This window comes from Poecilia mexicana, unplaced genomic scaffold (genome assembly GCF_051168715.1).
Source record: "Poecilia mexicana isolate PSO_F unplaced genomic scaffold, ASM5116871v1 scaffold_16, whole genome shotgun sequence".
Lineage (NCBI taxonomy): Eukaryota > Metazoa > Chordata > Actinopteri > Cyprinodontiformes > Poeciliidae > Poecilia > Poecilia mexicana.
This window is the reverse complement of record NW_028263385.1, coordinates 15776296-15789577: the sequence shown is the minus strand read 5'-3', so window position 1 is coordinate 15789577 and position 13282 is coordinate 15776296. Positions and strand designations below refer to the sequence as shown.

At 37.3% G+C, this 13282-nt stretch overlaps 2 protein-coding genes across 4 annotated transcripts; both read right to left on the bottom strand.

The window, feature by feature from the left end:
• Positions 1-2240: 2240 nt before the first annotated feature.
• riiad1 (regulatory subunit of type II PKA R-subunit domain containing 1) lies at positions 2241-4141 on the bottom strand. 2 transcript variants are annotated; one of them, XM_014984419.2, is made up of 4 exons: positions 3935-4141; positions 3762-3838; positions 3066-3112; positions 2241-2671 (listed from the first exon to the last, which is right to left on the bottom strand). In XM_014984419.2, the coding sequence occupies exons 1-4, from the start codon at positions 4019-4021 to the stop codon at positions 2607-2609; spliced, it is 276 nt and encodes a 91-aa protein (XP_014839905.1). In that variant the 5' UTR covers positions 4022-4141; the 3' UTR covers positions 2241-2606. The 2 variants fall into 2 exon arrangements, with proteins under 2 accessions (XP_014839905.1, XP_087870264.1); XM_088014138.1 differs by lacking the exons at positions 2241-2671; positions 3066-3112 and having other exon boundaries at positions 3328-3838.
• Positions 4142-5180: 1039 nt separating this feature from the next.
• Positions 5181-11898, bottom strand: il6r (interleukin 6 receptor). Of its 2 annotated transcripts, none has more exons than XM_014984450.2 (10): positions 11627-11898; positions 10022-10657; positions 8923-9046; positions 8324-8514; positions 8068-8231; positions 7821-7962; positions 6748-6773; positions 6571-6631; positions 6199-6313; positions 5181-6074 (listed from the first exon to the last, which is right to left on the bottom strand). In XM_014984450.2, the coding sequence occupies exons 1-10, from the start codon at positions 11706-11708 to the stop codon at positions 5849-5851; spliced, it is 1767 nt and encodes a 588-aa protein (XP_014839936.2). In that variant the 5' UTR covers positions 11709-11898; the 3' UTR covers positions 5181-5848. The 2 variants fall into 2 exon arrangements, with proteins under 2 accessions (XP_014839936.2, XP_014839935.2); XM_014984449.2 differs by having other exon boundaries at positions 6748-6776; positions 11627-11897.
• Between the last annotated feature and the right edge of the window lie 1384 nt (positions 11899-13282).

The window sequence follows — 13282 nt, the reverse complement described above, 5'->3', positions numbered from 1 at the left end:
CCCCCCCAAATCAGAAGAAAACGAAATAGTTGTCTGAAATGACAATTTTATCAACTCACTCTTAGCTACACAGCAAATTCCGAAGTGTCAGATTTCCAGTGCAAGTGTTGTATGTTAAAAATACAGTGTTAATTCAACAACATAAGTGTTAGTGAGTGTTAGTTTCCCTAACAATTTCCCTAACAATTATTGTCTTAACCAAACATCGAAACTGTCAGGAAAATCTGGAATTAGCACTATTTAGCTGCGGAGGTCGTTTTCTTTAAGTTTTTGGCTGCAGACTGCAAAATGAGGGAGTGGCTGTGCTGGACCATTGGCTTGATCTGCCACAGGTGTCAAACTCCAGTCCTGGAGGACCACTATCCTGCAACATTTAGATGTGCCGCTGCTGCACCACACCTCAATACAATAATTAGGTGATTAGCAGGACTCTAGAGAACATATATACACAATGAGGAGGCAATTGAGCCATTTGACTCTGGTGTTTTGTACCTGTGGCACATCTAAAAACTGCCAAAATGTTTTTTCTTTGTCAGTGTATCATGTTGGTGACTGAAGCCTGTTATAATGACTCCAACACATTTCTTCAGACAGGTTGGCACGACCTTTAATGCTGTCCAAAATTTTTCTATAAGCTGATTAATTTCTTTAGTAATTATTTCTGACTTTTTTATGCTTTATCTTGTAAACCAGGTGGGCAGAGTAATTTGAATGAATATGATGGTGACACACACAGGTGAGTCTGATTAGTTTTGCTCACACTACTTTTTAAAATATTTTATTATCCTAATGTTTCTTCTGTATTTCCTGTTTTTCCTTCCAGGCTGCAAGTCTTCCTCCTTCATGTTGGCGAAAACAAGAGCAGCACCAAAGACACTTCACCATCAGTGATCACAAGACCATCCATGGCCGCTTCCAATGAACTTTCAAAGCACACTTCACCTTCAGTGCAAAGTACCATGAATGTGTGACCTTTGTTGTATATTGCTGTCAGTGCTGTTTGATGTTTTGAAATAAAAGTAAATTATATTCTGCAAATGGTGCTGGTGTTTTTGTAGCATCTAATGTCTTAAAATGAATTTGGAGATAATTGATGGCCAGTAGTTTCTGGGGGCGGGGGAAGGTTTTAATTGCTTGGCTTTTATTTGGTAGTAAATTGACAAAAAAAAGTGGGTAATGAGAGAAGGGGAAGCGAACCCCACGACAGCCGCATTGAAAACTAGAGCCTTCATATGTGGGCTGTGCTTAACCCCTGCACCACCACAGCACACCCTGCCAGTGGTATTTCAAAACTCAGATTTCTATGTTAATATATACCCTACACCAGGGGTGCCCAAGTCCAGTTCTCGAGAGCTACCATCCTGCAAGTTTTAGAAGTATCCTTACTCCAACAGACTGGGATCAGCTCTACAGAGGCCTGATAACGAGCCATTCATTTGATTCAGGTGTGTTGAAGCAGGGATGCATCTGAAAGTTGCTGGATGGTAGCTCTTGAGGACTGGACTTGGGCACCCCTGCGCTACACCGTTCTGTGTTGCATTAACATGTTCATAGTGTTAACATTTGACAATATACACTAGTTGTTGGGTAGATTAACACTGAAGTGTATTTGATTTTAACTACTGTGAGTGTTGATTCAACTCTATCACAAATAACACTTTCAAAAGTGTAACTTCTACACCAACCAGAGTGGACCAATATAGACACTTTCAAAGTGTTGAATTTAATTCTGTAGGAGTTGATGGAACACTTCCAAATTTGCTGTGTACAGTTGACATAATTTAATCTATAAAACTGTTTCAGTTACAAAATTTTCAAAGATAATTCACAAAAACTGTTGAGAATGAGTCACAGACACAGAACAGCAGAAAACTGACGGGCTCCACCCGCCACAAATCCACCACAGCGTTACCCAATTTGAGTTACTCAACTAAAAACAAGAGGAGGCAAACACACACTAAAAGCTCTATTCAGATCTTCATAGAAAAAAAATCAAGTAAACATGGTGATGAGACCTCAGAATTACACGATGCTACAGCTTTAGATGACAGTGAAGTCTTCTTCTCTTTGTAGGAAGTAAACCTTCTCTAACAGATGTAACATTTACCATCGTTTTTGCTGTTTTATCAAAAAGATGTAAAAAAAAATTGAAATACAAATACATTTGAAGGAGATTATATTTTCATGAAAAATACATTCGGCATTTAAACCAGTAACCACATGAGACCAGACCACACTACTTTTCTCCCCCCGCCTCCCGAGTTTATTTGTGTTTTAAGTTAAGATGCAAAGTAAAGGCAGCAGACCAACTGTTACAAAGTCACGTTAAAATAAGGTCAATTAGTTGAACATGAGACAACAGTGAGTCTGTGAACAATCCTGTCAAAATAAATTGGTCAAAGTGTCAAAGAGCATTGCGTAACCTTCGCAGGACTGCCTCCTCTTTCACAATCACACATTAGTTTAATCGTCTGAGGCATTTCTAGGAATATTACAATGAGTAATATGAATACAAGCATAACGGATCAACACGGATGTAAATTTAGAACCCATCCACATCCGATCTCTGACTCAAGAAAGGTACGAGGAGGATGTTGTCAGATCTTTCAGTCCGTTTCACTGTTTTCTTTCGATACAGAGTCAGAAGGATCGCTTAGGGAGGAGAAGTGATCTGAAAAAGAAGATCAGCGTTACAAATAAATCTCCACCAATTTTGATCTTGCTTTGTAGCTGTCTTTATTATATCAGTCCATATTCTGCTATCTGTCCAACATTTTGTCTCTTGAACTGTTCCACGTGACACCAGTTGTCTTCATGAATAAACTACATTTTATATTACTTGAAAAAGTTGTAGTTTGTGTCAAAAGCAACTAAGCAAAGTAATCTAAGGAAATAAAATGCAACATTAACAACCAATATGACGGAACACTTGACTCTCTCTTGGTGTCAATTATTTTAATACAGGATTTAACTGAGATTAAGGTGACTGTCAGCACTAGGATTAAAATGTAACTATGAGAGATTGGAGCAATAATCCCAAAAGTGTGTCTATGTTTATGACTCACCTGCAGCAAACTCGCGAATGTCAGACGGCTTTTTAACCAGCAAATGTCTGTTAAATGAAAGAGAAACGAAACAAGGTCAATTTAATGTTTCATTTAATGTGATCATATAAGCTAAGATATTGTCATATTACTACATTCTGTAAGATGATCAAATAAAGGTCCAAAAGTACTGAGATAAAATAAACAACAACTGAAAACATTCGTAGCAAATAAAGCAATAGTAACAGATTATTAAACACACACTTTTATTGATTTCACAGTTAGATAAATATGTATTTTTAAGTGTATGTAAATGTCTGGATTCAACTGTATGTTGACTAACTTGTAAACAATTAGTCACATCCCATATCCTACAAGAACGTTGAACTTTTGATAAATTATCACAATTTTTAATTTTTTCCCCCAATATTTACCAAGATGTGGTATATACTGAAAAACAATATTTTTATATTCCACATATACTTTTGAAGATTTCTTCGAAACCCCGATAGACCTAAATATTGGTCACAGCTGATATTTGTTTACCTGAGGCAAACAAATAAAACATTTCTGTACTTCTTTGAGTTTTCCAAACCTCTGTTTATCTCTGTATCAGGATCTTTTACGGGATTTTTTTGAGCCGTAAACGCTGATAAATTGAGAGCGTTTGAAACTTTAATGATGACTTTCTGGTAAAATAGGGAAAAATAAACCAACCTTAGAAAATCACCAATGATTTCATCCACTTCTGGATGGGCTCTCAAATACGTTTCGTTGTTGATTCTTGTTTGAATCTGAAGCAAAACAAACCGCAGATTCGGAATAAATCCCAAAATAATGTAAGCAACATATTTTTTGCCTAGTTTTTCTCTTCCTCCGCGGAGAGTTACCTTAAACTGTCGCAGTTTCTCTTGTTGTTCGATAGTTAAAATAGAAACGTTGAGATTCTTCTGAGCATCTTCCACAACTTCTCCCATGGCTTTGTAAATCTAAATCTAAATGGCGATATCCTCTGTTGCTCCGAAAAACTGAAAACCAAACGGTCACCACAGTTTGTTTCCATGAAGACGTTGCCATAGAAGCGTACGAGTCTAACTGCTTGTCCACGAGGGGGCGCAGTTGAATCAGGTTAAAAAGTTTAACGTTACAGTAAATATAAATTTAATTTAATGTTAATTTAAGACTATGGAAGCAGTGTGATAACAAATATGCATTACATAATTTAAAAATAGCTAGTTCATAATTCTCGTATGCTATAATTTATTTGAACAACAAAACATGCATCTAAATAAATAATATCTTTAGATTCTATCATAATAATTAGATTTTGTTCTCATAAATGTGACTCTGCTATTAAATAATTAGACCCTATCTAATTAATTAACTATCCCTATCCCTAACCCTAACCTGGAGCCAGCAGGATGGAGTGCCATTAAGTAAACATTTGATTTCTACTTTCCAAAAGTAAAAATCAGAAGGCAGTGCATTAACATTAGCACAAAGATTAGCAGTGCACTGCCCCCAACGTTCACCGTACCTGGCTCCTCCCTCATGGGAAGCAGTGCCTTTTCCTTAAAATAAGCTTTTAATCTTTTTTCTTTTTCATTAATTAGCCATATTTAGAACACTGAATGGAGGAAGTCAATGTAAGACAACTTGCTAGTGATGCCCCTCATGCCATTTAGGCCAACATTAGCATTTTGGCTAGTTTTAGCTTATACACTAACTAACTTTACACTAACTTTAACGAATGGAGTAAGTCCATGTTACTCAACATGCTTGTGACTCTCCATATGCTATTGAGTACATTGTAGCTTATTTTAGCATTGATGCTAATTCATAGCATCAGAATGTTGGGGTCCAACCTACGGGCACTTTGGCAGGCCCCGTTTAAATTTCTTCATAAATTTTCTAGTATACAACTACTACTGCTTAAATTTATTCATGATTTAGAAAAAGCACTAATGGGGCTCCTCTACTTGGAGTGCGACATTTTGAAGTAAAGATAGAAATAAATGTACACCATCACAATACAAATCATGCAAGTTAGTTATTGATTAGTCAACGACTAAAATTTATGTGAATTTAAAAACTAATCATTGTCAGATAAAAATACCATTAGTTAATTACAAAGCCTTTAATTAATTAAAGCCTTTAATATTATTTTTTTAATCATGTTCCACCACTCTTTATTATTAACAATCAATCAATCACTATGAGATAGGTTGATTAGGTAGCAAAAGCAAAAAAATGACATATTAATCAGTAATTTTCTCATAAACATGCCATAACTCAATATGAAATAATAGCCCATAACTTAGAGTGAAAGTCATTTGACTTCCAGTCAAATGACACTGAAAGTCATTTGACTTTCAGTGTCATTTGACTGAAAGTCATTTGACTAGTCAAAAAGTAAAATGAATTTAAATTGCATAATGTTGACTAATGATGAAAAATATTTTTAGTTCATGACAGTGGAAGAAAGCTCTAGAAAGTGTACTTTAGTACAGAAATCCAACATCAATATCAACTTAAACTTTTCAGTAACATAAAATAACTACATATTTATTATGATGAAGTCACCTCTGCAGGTAATTTCAAAATTTTAACATGGCTCCAATAGACAAAAGAGAAAGAAACATAACCACATAAAAAAAAAATACAAAAAAAAAACATTTTAGCACAAGTTTAAGCATGGCACGAATATAAAGAAATGAATTTACAATCTGTACAATTTTTCTCTGGGTGTTTATCCTTCAACTCAGTCCCTTTTCGCTGATTTTCTAAAACTGGTTCGTTCATAACTACATCTGCAGGAAGAAATAACTTTTGTTGTTGAAATTTGTGGCTTCTAATCTGTCCATCTCAGTTCGTCCTTTCTCATTTTCCCCGTCTACTTGTGTGTCGCTTTGTTTATAGAGGGCTTCTTCCTCTGAGGACGAAGGGATGGAAGGACGAGGTGGAGACAAGTCCTCACTGTGGGTGGTGCTACTTAGACTATGGAGTTTGGACATAAATCTGTCTTTGTGTCTGAAAAGCAAAAGAAAACCAGTTGTTCAAATGAAAAAGCCAGGTAAATCTATCAGCTAACACATAAATCTATTTGCTGCAATGCAAACATTTTTTATTTAAATGAAAAATCAAACTGCTCAACCTGAAGATGTAGACAGCCAAAAGGACACACATGATGGCAAAAACGGCAGAGATCCAAATAACATTATAGTGTACGTTGCATAAAACTGAGTTGGCACATAACTCATTTGTTGTACCTGCAGCAAAAAGAGAAGAAAACCACAAGAAATTGTTATGGTTACAAGAATGACTAGGTGTTATATAAAAAAGGTGTTATTTCAACAGAACCATGTCTCTTGTGGCTTGTTTAGCTGTTGAGGCTGAGTTATTGTGATGCCATGGTTTCCTGTTAAAACCCAGTGGACTATAGGTCAGTTTCAGGGTGTTTTCTCCCACTTCTTGTGCTTTTCTCTTAGACATGTGTACTGAAAAAATGCACTGCCAGCAAACTAACCATCAGGGTAGCTATCATCAGGAAAACCAGAACCATAGTCTTCAGTGAAGGGCAAGTCGATCTGATGATGACAAATAAATGAACAAAGAAAGAAAAACAGGACAAAAGAATATGTTAAGATGGAGCAATTAAAAGTGAATAAGTTTATACTTTCCAACTGAAAGCTAAAATTCCTACCATTGTGGTCGTCAGATCACACCTTTCTTCTTTATTAGTTGAAAGCAACAGAAAGGAAGAAAATCATTTAATAAAACATATTAAAAGTGATATTTTGTAAAAGAAAAGACAGTAAAATTTGTCAAATGTAAGTAAAATAAAGCTAATGTACATGGTATCAAAGAGTAATACAAAAAGCATCCAGGAGACATGCATAAAACAAAATATTCCACTTACATTTATTGCTAAATTTTAGGAATTTGAGATTAAATATTTGAAGCTATAAAAATCAGTATGTGAATTTCTTTAAAAAGTAAAGAAATTACAGTGTTTGCAAAAGTTACTTGAATTGTTCCACGCATTCTCATTTCACAACCACAAACCTCTGTGTATTTTATTTGAAGTGTATGCAATAGACCGACATAGACTAGCATATAAATTTGAATTACAAGAAAAAATTATACAGGGGTCACATTTTTTGCTATTTTTTTCTTTTTGGTTTCATTTGACCAAGGCACCTTCTCATATATGTTTTACTTATTTTTGATTCATGGTGAAGTCACAGGGCATGAGATAAGCTGGACAATATCGAACCTCAGAACAAACAGGAAGTTGGAAGAGATTTCACTTTCTTTCAATAACCTGGAAACAATGTGCTCTTCAAATCACTTGTGTCCATATTGTATGATTAACAAGCTCAGGACAAAATGTGCACAATTGGTACACTTACTCAAACAGGAAGGCCAACACGAAGAGGTAAAAGGGAGTTGACTTTCACAGATCTAATGTCTTGGAAAAATCAAAATGACGTTTGAGCTAAAGGTGTTATGATTAGTCGTGGATCTCTACCACTAAGGTGCTGTTGCCATCAGTTACTTCTTTTGACATGTATTGCTTCTTTCTGGTTACTGTCCTTTATTGTTTATTGTCTTGGTCGTGTTTTAACTACCACTGCAAAAGCAAAATCTTCCTTTGAGGAACAGCAAGGCTCTGAATCTGGGAATTCACACGGATATTACGGCTTTTGAAATGTACAAACCTCATGAGATAATCTAACTTGTTACTCTTCTCGCGTGTGTGTGTTTTTAATCTACCTGTCCAAGTTCTGGCAGAGACCGGTGAACTCCACTCGCTCCAATGACCGTCGTACTCGTCTTTAGTTCTGAGTTGAATCAGGTACTCGACACCAGGCAGAGCGTCAGTAATCAGGTACCAGTGTTCTTTAACTGTATTTTCCTGCATGAACACGTACAGACCATAGAACAAGAAATCAATGAACGGAAACATCGCAGGTTCATCGGTTTGGATCCCATGACTGAAACATTAACTCGTCAAACATACCTGTTCATTTGAAGAGGTTGAAGGTCTGTATCTGATCTCAAAGATTATGTCATAAAAGTTATCATTCTCATGCCAGGTTATTGGTAAGTTCCAGGTCACCTTTATCATCCTCTCTCGTCTCTCCACCGGGTGAGCCATCACATTAGATGGGGGGTCTGGCGTCACTTCAGTCGCAGGAAAGGGTTAAAATTATTATTATTTTTTTTTTAAAAGCCTACTTTCATCAAAACAGTCGTGTAATAACAGACTCACTTACAAATATCCAGAGGTGTGAAATTGATCAGGGGACTGGTGGCGCTGCCCAAGATGTTTGTGACACACAGGAAAGCCTGATGGTTCTTCCTCCGCTCATCCTCATTGTGCTCCAGAGCACACCAACAGCGCGAGTGCTGAGATGAGTATGAGCACCGCTTTCGTTGGAAATGCTCTATTTTTCCATGATTGTAACTGGAAAGGAAAAAAAGAAAATCAAGTTTTCCAGTAAGATGTAACAAAGTAAAAGATAAACTTACAAACAGAAGCTCTGCAGGAAAAAAGTTCAAAGATTCAGTTAATTATGCATGAGGTAGCTTACTTCAGTCCTGTATTATTATTAAACCAATAAATGAACTATGGGTCAAATTTTGTTTTTATTCAGAACTATTTTATTTATTTTTTTATTCTAAAAACATCAGTTTTGTTGTAGGAACATCAGATGTATCACTATGTAGCACAAAGGTTTCAGTCAATCTGAGTTAGGGTTACGGGGTTGGATTGTTGTGTTGCAACAACAACAACAACAACAACAACAACAACAACAACAACAACAATAAAAATAAATCAGGCTTAGGTGAATTTAAAACCTAAGTGCCTTACGTCTTGCTCAGAAAAAGGTAGCAGTTAGGTTGCTTGATTACTGGTTTCTGAGGCCTCGATTCACAGCGAATTTTACTCCTGGGCGACTTCTTGTAGCACAAGATAGCTGGAGTCTCAGGAGGATCTAGGATATAGAAAAACATTCAATCAGACATGTGTTTGGGGCAGCAGGAGATTTTTTTCAGAGAAGTAGTTTGGCAGGACGACACCCAGCAGACCCACGTCACCATGACGACCCCTCAAGACCCACCACCGTCCCACAGCCAGCAGACCAGAACCCATGACCAAAACCTTTCTCTGCCGCAGTTCATAATGCATCAGTATTCGTGCGCTGGCACAGTGTGTCACAATACAGTCACTGATGGTATTGAGATTATGTAAAGTAGTGAATCAAGGAGTGAGTTTGTGTTGTGTAAACATGTCAACCGAGTTTAAAGAATCCAGTTGAAAAGAGACACAATAAAGTCTGCTTGATGACTTTCTGCTCATCTAATTGGGAGTTTGATCAAACTGGTTGTGTAATTTTTTATTTTTCTCTCGTTTTTGTTTGAAGGTCAGCATAGTCTTTATTCCACACTTTGAGGAAAGACTAAGATGGACACTTGTCAGTTTTGCTGTGGCTCACTTTGACTTCATCCGTCCCTTTCCATCCCTAAATAACAGCTTAATTCAAAAATCAGATTGTAAACCCTGTCTATAAACTTAAAGTCAAGAAACCTTCATGATGTTAAACATTTAATTAGCTTGGTTATTGCTCTAAATTTGCATTTCTTTCTAGGTACAAAGTTTGCTTTTCATGCTTGTATCATGTTGGCTTTGGTTGATTTACCTAATTGAGGATTAGAGAGCTGACCTTAAAATGATTAGTGAGAAACATACTCCTGAAAAACATGAAACTGATTTGACTGATTTATACAAGATCCCGCCATTCCTTGCATGAAATATTTGGTAAGAAACCTCAGTGATTTGGAAGGATACCTCCGCCCACGTGTTGATTTTTCAATACATAAATTGGACTGATCAGTCCTTTTAATGAAACCGATCAAATTCTGCACACACTGCAGTTGAGTGTCTATGTAGGCATTGCGCCGTAACTCACCTGCAACAATCACCTTAACAGCAAGAGTTTCTTCTCCCCCGTGGTGACACGTGTATTTCCCAGCGTCCGTCAGTCGCACTGAGCTCAGAGACAGACCGCTCCCGTCACTCAGAAATGCAAGTCCTCCCCAGTCTCTGTCTGCTCTCTCCATCAGCTGTTTGTTCCACTTCCACTGAGGCCTCATTTTAACCTCTCTGGTTGCTCTGCCGCCTCCCTCTGACTCCTTGTCTTCATATTCAGCCTCGAGTTTCATCTCTTCATCCTCCCAGTCTGACGTCCCCCCCGCTGTGGTTTTGCTGGGAGGGGTTGGCTGGAGCACTTGTGGAGAAGTGGCGTGTTCCACGTCTGAATATCCGCCGCTTCGGTTTTCTCCTAGCAGAGTGCTGATTCCGGTCGCCGTGGTGGGAATGGCTAGTCTCCCGCTTACTGTAGAAGATTTATCACTTCTTTTTGTGAAAGCCCTGTTCCTTCCAGCTTGCTCCGTGGTGGGAGTTCTCGCCGACGAAGATCCTTTCTTGTTTTCACTTGAGACATTTCTAGTTAAGGTGACTTTCACTCCATTCACCTTCACATGGCCGCTGCAGGTTAATTCCAGCCTGCTTCCTGGAGACACAACCACCACACCAGGAGGAGGGTCTGTACACACACACACACACACACGCACACGCACACGCACACACACACACACACACACACACACACACACACACACACACACACACACACACACACACACACACACACACACACACACACAGACAAACAAAAACAAATATTTGTTGCAAAGATACAAGCGAGGCTGGCTGTCTTTGTGGGTTTAATCAGGGCTTTAATGTGCTGCACTGTCTCTAAATGTTCTTAGGGCATGATCACTGGTCCCAGATCAGTAGTCACAGAACAGATAGGATGCAGCGTTGCATAACAAAAATTACCAACTCCTTCAAAACTTCCTCTTTTAATCTGTCTCTCTCTCTCGCCTACACAGTCGCTCTTCTGTCCTGAACTTTTTCTTCTCTGATAATCACACTTTATGTGCATGAAAAGTTCCTCAAATCTTATTGACGCTTTGATTTATCTGAACAAATATCTCTCTCTACCACTGGATTAAAGAACAAGTGATCCAATTTAAATATATCGCCATAGTTGGTCACAAGTAATCAAAATAAGTTACGTTATTACATTTGATAAGTTGCTTTTTTCTCAAACTTATTTTAGTTACTTTTTGTCCAACGATATGAAAGAATCTAAGTTCTAAAAATGTAAAAAAAAATATCTAAAAATGATAAAAGTTTAATAAAAGTTTATTAGACTGAATTCAGTAATCTGAACAGAACAGCGCGATTAACCGCTATCCTGCTGAATGATGAAAAAAAGACAATAAGAGAAGACAAAACACCAGTTAAACTGTTCAGAATGTAGAGAAAATATAGGTAAAATATTGATTTGTTACTTTTTTTTTTCTACAAGAAAAAAACTTGAAACTAAATGTGAAATTAAACCCAACTGTTGCAAAGGAGATTTTTTTGAAATCTCAACAATGAAACAAAGTCATGACAAAACAGTAAAAATTCAAAAACACATTTATATTATTGACTGATGACTCACCTTTTCTAGGACAAATGCCATCAAAAATGCTCCACACTGGCAGGACGTACAAAAAGCACGACAAAAGTAGCAGAACGCCCATCTTTGGAGTTGGTCCCCCCGTCGACAAGTCCTCAGACCATCACTGACAGCTGCACTGCGGCTGCAGAACACCAGGTACCGTTTAACTTCATGAAGTCTGAAAAGAAACTGACTGTATTCCAGTACAGGCAGGATTATCAAAGCAGAGTTCATGTGGCCACAGCAGCGCGTTGTCCGTAAGACCCGTTATTGTGAAATCCCAGTGCTCTTCCCCCTGTTCAGCGCCGTTACACAGAGGAAATCCTCCTCAGCGTCAAAATAAAACCCCCCTTGAACACTGAATTTAGGTCTACAACTGTAATGTCAGTTTAGTACAGTACTTCTGTGCAGTTTTGACATTTATTTTAAGTACTTTTCTGACTGATATTATAACTTGGACACCAAAATCACATAATGAGTGTGCGTCTTTCATAAAGTTTGACAAAAGAATTTTTAATTTAAAATCCTCTAATAAGCATCAGACATCTGTCTTTGTGGCTTAATGTAGAATTATTTAGAATTTATTTTTATTTTGAACATTACAGATAATGAATCCTTGTGTTGTCTGTTTTGTCTCAAATTACATTTGCATAGTAAAAGTCTGGTTACCCAAAGATAATAAAAGAAAGCAAACAATGTGTGCTATTGATTTGTTTTGGAAAGTTTTGCACAAACAAGACAAAGTTTTGAACGGATCTTGTATATCATAAAGAAAAGGTAAATTTATAGTAATTTGTAAAAGTATTTTCATCCTTAAACTTGCTCACATTTTGTCTCATTACCGCCGCATGTTGTGTTCTGTTCTGGTAATTTGTAATAATTTTTAAAAATATTATAATATACAAACAAATGTTCTGTGAAAACCTAAGAGGTTTGTTTGAAAACATTAGTTATCACTAATCATGAAAACTAAGAAATACAGCAAACCGGTCCAGCCTTATGTGTTGAAGTTTGAAGCAGAATTAGGTTAGAAAGCTTTGAATATCTCATTGAGCATTAAGTCCAAATATAAATATGGACTGTGGGACAACTAGAAAACTAACCAACACATGAGAGTCAGGTCAGACAAGGAGAACATTAATTAGACCAGCAAACAGATCTATGGTAACTTTGGGAGAACTGAAAAGACCCATAATTCAGGTGGAAGAATCTGACAGGACAACTGCTAGGTCTGCAGTCCACAAATCTGGCCTGCATGTAGAAAAAAGCCACAGGAGGTACAACTTCGCAAAACATGAGGGAAACACAGCAGACGTGGAGAAGAAAGTCGTCTGGGGACATGAGACCAAAACGTAGCTTTTTGTGTCATATGCAAAACACTTTTTGTGGGTGACAAACTGCACTGCACAACACACTGAACATATCAGTGAAAAAAGTTGGTGCAGTCAGAACTACATGTCAGTGGTGCTGATCCAAGCATATTTATGTGTTAAAATAGTCTAGTCAAAGTCAAGACCTAAACACAAATCAGAATCTGTGACGAGACTTGCATATTGGTGAGCAAAGACGTTCCCCATCTTATCTGAGACAGAGCAAATTGGAAAAGAAAAGATTTTAGTAATACCTCAACAGGCTTGCAGCAGCAGTTACAAGTTT

What these genes read in the sequence shown, in the direction of transcription:
- riiad1 (XM_088014138.1), bottom strand. Translation starts at nt 4,021, where the DNA reads ATGGGAGAAGTTGTGGAAGATGCTCAGAAGAATCTCAACGTTTCTATT. An exon ending in AGAAACTGCGACAGTTTAAG is followed by an intron (nt 3,839 to 3,934) that starts GTAACTCTCCGC and finishes GTTTTGCTTCAG; the next exon opens with ATTCAAACAAGAATCAACAA.
- il6r (XM_014984449.2), bottom strand. Translation starts at nt 11,708, where the DNA reads ATGGGCGTTCTGCTACTTTTGTCGTGCTTTTTGTACGTCCTGCCAGTG. An exon ending in TTTCACACCTCTGGATATTT is followed by an intron (nt 8,232 to 8,323) that starts GTAAGTGAGTCT and finishes CTGCGACTGAAG; the next exon opens with TGACGCCAGACCCCCCATCT. An exon ending in TTGGCTGTCTACATCTTCAG is followed by an intron (nt 6,075 to 6,198) that starts GTTGAGCAGTTT and finishes TTTGCTTTTCAG; the next exon opens with ACACAAAGACAGATTTATGT.